General features: G+C 41.6%; 1 protein-coding gene across 1 annotated transcript; it reads right to left on the reverse strand.

Annotated features, from left to right (window-relative positions):
- Nucleotides 1–325: 325 nt before the first annotated feature.
- hey2 (hes related family bHLH transcription factor with YRPW motif 2) lies at nt 326–6,400 on the reverse strand. Its single transcript, XM_022763876.1, has 6 exons — nt 6,126–6,400; nt 5,787–6,011; nt 4,160–4,238; nt 3,977–4,060; nt 2,768–2,849; nt 326–1,427 (listed from the first exon to the last, which is right to left on the reverse strand). Exons 2-6 carry the CDS (start codon nt 5,870–5,872, stop codon nt 697–699), a joined length of 1,062 nt encoding a protein of 353 aa, XP_022619597.1. The 5' UTR covers nt 5,873–6,011; nt 6,126–6,400; the 3' UTR covers nt 326–696.
- Between the last annotated feature and the right edge of the window lie 554 nt (nt 6,401–6,954).

Consider the following 6,954-nt stretch of genomic DNA (forward strand, 5'->3'; position numbering starts at 1 on the left):
GCCTTAAAACCAGTCGTCAGAACTTCTGGAACTTTGTGATGTCACAACAAAGCAGTCACCGCCCTCAGCCATGCCCCAAGCCCTGCCCACCTGGACCCACCATCTAACCATGCAGGATTTGGTTTCTCTGAGTGTTTTTACCTGAAATCTACTATCTTTTTATTGGATCACTCAGAAAACAGTCAGCCAATCAGAAGAGAGGCTCAGAACCTCCTCTCTTCTGATTGGCTCACCAACCTGTTGTTATTAGAGCTCCAGAGAGAAGCCTGAGAGAGGAGATGTAAAACTACACTGAGATGGTTTTTGGTTCTTAAAACCACAAAAATATTCTTATGGATCAACACTTCAAATAAAACACAGAAGAAGAGGAAAATATGGAGCTTTAAACAATAATAAATACGTAATTTGCACAGGTTTTAGTTTCATGACAGCAAACATTTAACAAGAGTGAGTTCAATTTTGTTCAAGTGTAAATTAAACAGCTGATGTTGGTATATGATGTTAAAACAGTTCAGGAAAGATTGATTTCTTTTCTCTGGGCAGAAGTAATTTTTTTGTTAGAATCAGCAGGTGAAAACAGTCAGAGACATGTCAGAGGTTAACAAGTTAAAACCAGTTCAATCAGTAAAACATGGTTTGTAAGTGTTTTGTTGGCTGGTGACAAAAGTGTTTTCCAGGTGGTCAGAGGTTAGTCAGTCAGAAAACTCCAACCTCGGTGCCCCACGGTCTGTAGGGTTTACTGCTGCTGCTGTGAGGAGTGTGGGAGGAAGAGGAGGAGGAGATGGGAGGACTGGTGGTGGAGGTGGAGGTGAAGGAGGAGGGAGGGAAGATGGGGAAACCTCCGTGGAGGGCGATGGGAAACGAGGCCGAGAGGGAGAGGAGGGAGGTGGAGAGAGGGGCGGGGGCACAGGGGAGCACAAGAGACGAGGAAGAGGAGGAGGAGGAGGAGGAGGAAGAAGGAGAGGAGGATGAGGTGGAGTCTGCGTGGGAGGAGTAGGAGGAGGCCACGCTGCGCTGCGATAGCTCGGCCAGCCTTTGGGGGGCTCCACCTCCTCCAGCATCTGGAGGAACAGGAAGCGCGCTCAGTCCATATGATGCAGCAGCGGTTGGTAGGTGTCGAAAAGCAGCCGCGGTGGCGACTGCGGCGGCTGCAGCAGCCCAGTGATGGGGGTGGAAGGGGTGATGTAAAGGGTGAGGCTGCTGCTGGTGGTGCTGATGGTGGTGGTGCGGAGAATGGGAGGCAGCTGTCAGGGCGGCGGCGTCACGTTGTGAGGCGCAGGAGGTGAGGTGTGAGAGGAGGCTGGAGCGCAGGGGGTCGCTGGAGTCTAGGCCCTCCACGGCGCTCAGGTAGCGGGAAACCTCCGTCACACACTCCCGGAAACCCAGAGACAGGAAATCCAGGGCCAGAGCGTGGGCATCAAAATAACCTACAGACACATAGGGAGAGGTCGTTTCCATAACGACAGGCTGAAGAAAACATAATAATAAACTTTATTTATAAAAGCAAATTTACAAGGTGCTTTATATAATAAATAAGTAAACTAAATGATACAATTAAAAGCTGATGTGAAGCTATTAAAAGCTCAGATAAAATAAGCATTTATAGATAGAAGATTTAAAAGAGAAACTGAGGCTGTTTGTCTAATTTCCAGTAAAAAGCTGTTCAAGAGTTTCGGATTCCTGATGTCAGACCCCCCCTGAGTCTCCAGCCTGAGCCTGAGGACCAGGTCCAGCCTGAGCCTGCAATGGCCTGCCTCAGGCTACGAGCCGGAGCGTACAGAGAGGGTCAATCTGTGCCTTAAAAACTAGTGACAGAAGTTTGAAATACTATCTCTGTGACACTGTCAGTCAAAACTGAACCTTTCTGTCTGAATACGAAAAGGTCGGATTGATGATTGATCCGTCATCTGCCTTACAACTGTTTCTTTTACTGTGGTGCTGGAGAAACATCTGCCGGTGAGGTGACAACAGCTCAACTGTTTCTTCAGTATCTGAGGAACTACATACATTCTTCAGTGTGTTGAGATAAACCTCTCTCTGCTCAGCTGACTCTCTGTTAGCTCTGTCTCTGCTCTTTAGACACTGCTGCTGCTGCTGCTGCTGCTGCTGCTGCTGCTGCTGCTGCTGCTGCTGGTAAACCCAAACAAATGCTACAGCCAACACTGCCCCCCCCCACCCCCCCGCCGGCTTTATGAAAGCAAACAGCGCTGCTCAGGGTCAAGTGGTGCTTTTATCCCTGCACTGCTTTCCCATGGACTCACCACCTCCCTCTGTCACACACACACACACACACACACACACACACATCTCAGGACACAAACTGAACGTCTGATGAAAAAAATCATATCTGACACCATAAAACTTTTTTGCTTTTCAGTCAAGCTCACAGTCTCTTGCTGGTGGAAGAAGAAAAGAAAATCATGGTGGGAAAAATTCAGCTGAATGGAAACTGATAAACTGTCCGTTAGATACACTGTAACCTGAGCCTGGTGAGTATCCGCTGGTTCAAACTCTCACTCATGACTTCTATTTTGTGTCAGTAAAAATACATTTGGACATTCTTAGTTGTGTTTTTGTCGTGTTTAGACACGGAGCCTTTCAGAGCTACGACCAGTGAGCAAGAGCTGAGAAGCAAAGAGGAGAAACTGAGCATGCGAGTGGACCTGAGGCTTAGAGTATGTTGCAGAAGCTCTGTCCTCTGTGTAGGATCAGTGTGCAAACTGGTGCACATAAAGGATGGTTTAGACAGATATTGTGTTGTGTTTACCTTTCCCTCCTGTGGCCTGCAGCATCTTCAGGTGGTCCACGGTCATCTGGAGGATTTCTGCCTTCTCCAGTTTAGCAGAACCCTGAAAGAACAAAGACAAAGGTTAGAGCAGGACACCTGTAAAAGTTCTGTCGCAAATCTGATTCTATGATAAATGATCATGATGTAATCTTTTACAGCCGAGCATCACTTATTACACTTAGCGACGGTTTGATCTTTTTAGTTTTATAGACATTTGACATTTCCTGATATATATCCATATTAAAAAAATCATTCTCATCATTACCCATATGCAAATGTAATATATGTACAGATATTGAATTTCTATATATGACATATATGTACATATAAAATAAAGGCACATATGTAAAAATTGACATATATGTCTAGCCCATACAAATATATATGTTTATGTATGTCTGCTTATATTATAGATGTATGTTAATAAATATATATCCATCCCAAAGCCTGTCAGTATATGTTGATATTAAGAGTCTGAGACCACTGTCCTAAAATAGGAAGAGACATGTTTAAAATAAATGAGAAATTAAAAAGAAAAACATATATTAGCATATAGATTTTTTTATATGTAGTCTACATCTTTGTTGTTCTTATATAAATTAAAAAAATATATTATTAACATATATGGTCGCTACATGTCAACATGTCATATACAATTCATAATATACTGTAGATATTTATAATATATGTGCATATACAAATTTTACTATGGTTATTTCATATATGTTATAAACTTAAATATAGATATATATATATATATATATAATATATACATATATATATATTTGATAATTATATGTCACATATGTGGCAGCATCACTCTTGATATAAGGACATATATGTCACATATTACATTTCTGTATGGGTAGTGGGGCAGACCTTATGTGCATTTTATGACTAAAGCGTCAAAGTTTCAGAATAAAATCTTCATACATGAAGGTTTGGTTTCAGACATGGAGACAGTTTATATCTGACCTCTGGTGACCTTGAGAGGTCAGCGTTGCAATTTTGCAGTTTTTGCCTGATCAATCTCTCGTTATAATCATGTATATATATATATACATATCTAATGTGAAGCATGATGAGAAGACTAAACCAGGAAACAACTAAATGACAGAAGTGTATATCAATACATATATTGTAGCTTGTAAGGTGGAGAAGTCCACAGGTGATTAACACTGATCTCACCTGCTTCTCAAACGCCGTGGGGACGAGTCTCCGCAACTCTGACAAACTGTTGTTGATTCTGTCTCTGCGTCTCTTCTCAATAATCTGAGTAAACGAATAAAAGAAAAACACACTGTCTCTGGTCTGGAAATCCTCAAACATAGTACAATTCTCCTTTATTAGTAATATAAATGATAACTTTACCCCTCTGCGTTTTTTCCTCGCCATCACCTGAGTGGTTGTCGTCGGTGATCCACATCTTATAAAGGATGCTTTCATGTGCCTGGGAAAAAACAATGACATGATAACAGGGATTCAGATTATGACCTGTCCACTGAGGAATGTGTTCAACTGTTTAAATGTTTGGTTTTTGTGTTTCGGGCCGTTTGGGAAAACGTCCATCAGGATGTTGTAGGAAAAACAGCATTTTAAAACACAAATGTTGAATTTAATTGTCTTTTATTGGGCTTTTTTATTTGTTATTCGAGAGAATTTCACTGTTGTCAGACTTGTCTCTGATGAGATGTGACCTACTGAAGCAATGAAAAGAACATTTTCCTCCTGTATTCTGATGGATTTATTCCTCTGCAAATCCACCAAAGAAATGATGAGCCATTTCTACATTATCTCTCCAGCAGGGAATCTCCCTTCAGCATCACTGCTGCTCTTCTTTCACACAATTCAAATGTACTTTTCTCCACATTTCAGAGCGAAATATTGTAGTTTTTACTGCACTATATTTAACAGATGTAGTTACTAAAAATTAAGATTTTAGTGGCAAAACATAATATAAGTTCATAAAATATGATGCATTATTATAGATTAAACTCCTCAAAGGAATAAGAAATAGTTCAAATGAGCTCCACCTCAGTAAAACATATGTTACTTAAACCTTCACGTGTCAGTCATGATATATAACACTCAGTGGGAGGATTTGTACTTTTACTGTGACTATTACTTTCAGTGCAGGACTTTTACATCGCTTCAGCTACTTTTAATTAAATAATGCAGTAACGATCTGTTGAAGACACCTCTTTTCTGGAGGTTGTAGAAAGTGATTGTGGGAAATGTGGAGATGTAGGACTTCAGTAATAAACAGGCTGAAGGACAGCGAACGTTCCAGAAAAGGAAATGAAAACAGAAAAGGTTTAATATCAGACCGGCTCAGTTAGATTTTATTTTGAAATATTAAATTAAGCATCAAAACTTGGTGTCTTGCTTTTATTTGCTGTTTTATGGGTGTGGGAGTTTTTATTCCTTCTGATTGACAAGCTCATACTCTATATCAGCTGTCCTTTAGTCCACTTTTATTTTATTCTACTTGCAGAAGCAGGTGAGTGGGGTTAGGTCACATCCTGTCAGATGGACAGGTGACCTCTCCTCAGGTGGATTTATTTCATTTCACTTCCAGACACTTAATGTCAGCTGTAACAAACTGCTGCCTTCTGCTCTGGACTTTCCGCACCATCTAGATTTTGAATTTTATTATTATTTAAATAGGCGCAGTATAAGTTTTAGTAACATGCAGTAAGCTTAATTCTGTCATTTCACCTCCTTTTTAAAGTATAATGTTGGACTTTATTTTATAAAATGAGAAGGAGTGGTTTGATATATGACAAAAAAATAATACACAACATATTTGATAAAAATGTGAAAAATTCTCTGGATCCGACTTTTTCCATGAATTTCCCCAGAAAAAGAAAGTTTAAGAACAAAAACGTGACATTTGAGCGTCCCGTTTCGTTTCCTTATATATTAAATATAAAATTAGATTAATCATCAGCCACCGAAGATTTTTATTGGGAATTTAACTGAAGAACAAAACACTCACCCTGGATAAATGTTCTCACTGCCCACATCGATGGTCTCCTCTACGTCACTCTCCGCCGAGCTGCTGTCCTCACATGGCCGCTTCATGGTGCATGGACGGCGGGCAGGGCTGGCTGGCTGGCTGTCTGTCCCCGGGACGAGACGCGGAGGTGTTGGAGGTCAAGTTAATAAAAAAAAGTTTCCTCCTCTCTTACCGACAAAGTTACGATGATTCCTGTGATCTGCTCTAGAGATATAAATGAATAAAGAAATTGCATTAAAGGTGAAAATACTGTGACAGAGGTGAACTAAAGGCCCTGCATTAAAATACCATTAATACTGATGAGTCAAAATGTCTTACAGGAGTATTACATCAGGTTTAGGCTCAGGTTTGTTTCATCCAGGGGTTGGTGAAGTCGCAGGTTTCCTCCCAGAAAGCAAAACTCCAGTTTCCTCTTGCAAACGTTTGAAATTAAAGATCCCTCCCAGCAAAACATCAGCATACAACCGATCTGAAGTCAGTCAAAGAAAAACTCCTCAAAATGTTCAGTGTAAAATAATTTCACTGGAGCTCCGGGAGTTGTTGTTTTTCCAGCGGTGTGTGTCCGGTAAATAGTCCGAGACAGGTGGCCTGTGAGGCGCCTGCAGACTGGACTGGTGACCGGTGTGTCCTCCTCCTCCTCCTCCCCCTCCTCCCCCTCCTCCTCCTCTGCTGCTGGAGCTTTCCCACGGAGCCTGGGAGCCACACACACACACACACACACATACACACACACACACACACACACACACAAACTCAAGCAGCAAGTTTGAGATGGAAGATTTGTGCAGTCTCGGCAGGGCTGGTCCTTCTCTCCTGATAATACCGCCTGTCTGGTTCAGACGGTGTGTGTGTGTGTGTGTGACAGACAAGTGCATGGGAATGAGGCCACTTCTTACAGTCAAAAAATAGCCATTATATAAGGCTGTAGGTTTCAGCCTGGACTGCAGCAGAGCAGCTGAACATCCACCATGTCTCATTTACTTCCACGTCTCCATCAGCTCTGATCACTACTGTTTGCAGCTGCTGCTCTACTCGTTTACATCTTTAACTACAGTTAAACCAGCTAAGCTCTACTTTATGCTACTAACTCCTGCCATCTATTCTAATGTGACTCTGTTTGTCCCAAACTAACCTGATGACTATAACT

The sequence above is a fragment of the Seriola dumerili genome, unplaced genomic scaffold (genome assembly GCF_002260705.1).
Source record: "Seriola dumerili isolate Sdu_G_001 unplaced genomic scaffold, Sdu_1.0 BDQW01000025.1, whole genome shotgun sequence".
NCBI lineage: Eukaryota > Metazoa > Chordata > Actinopteri > Carangiformes > Carangidae > Seriola > Seriola dumerili.

What these genes read in the sequence shown, in the direction of transcription:
- hey2 (XM_022763876.1), bottom strand. Translation starts at nt 5,872, where the DNA reads ATGAAGCGGCCATGTGAGGACAGCAGCTCGGCGGAGAGTGACGTAGAG. An exon ending in CGAGGAAAAAACGCAGAGGG is followed by an intron (nt 4,061 to 4,159) that starts GTAAAGTTATCA and finishes TCGTTTACTCAG; the next exon opens with ATTATTGAGAAGAGACGCAG. An exon ending in CCACGGCGTTTGAGAAGCAG is followed by an intron (nt 2,850 to 3,976) that starts GTGAGATCAGTG and finishes TTGTTCTTTCAG; the next exon opens with GGTTCTGCTAAACTGGAGAA.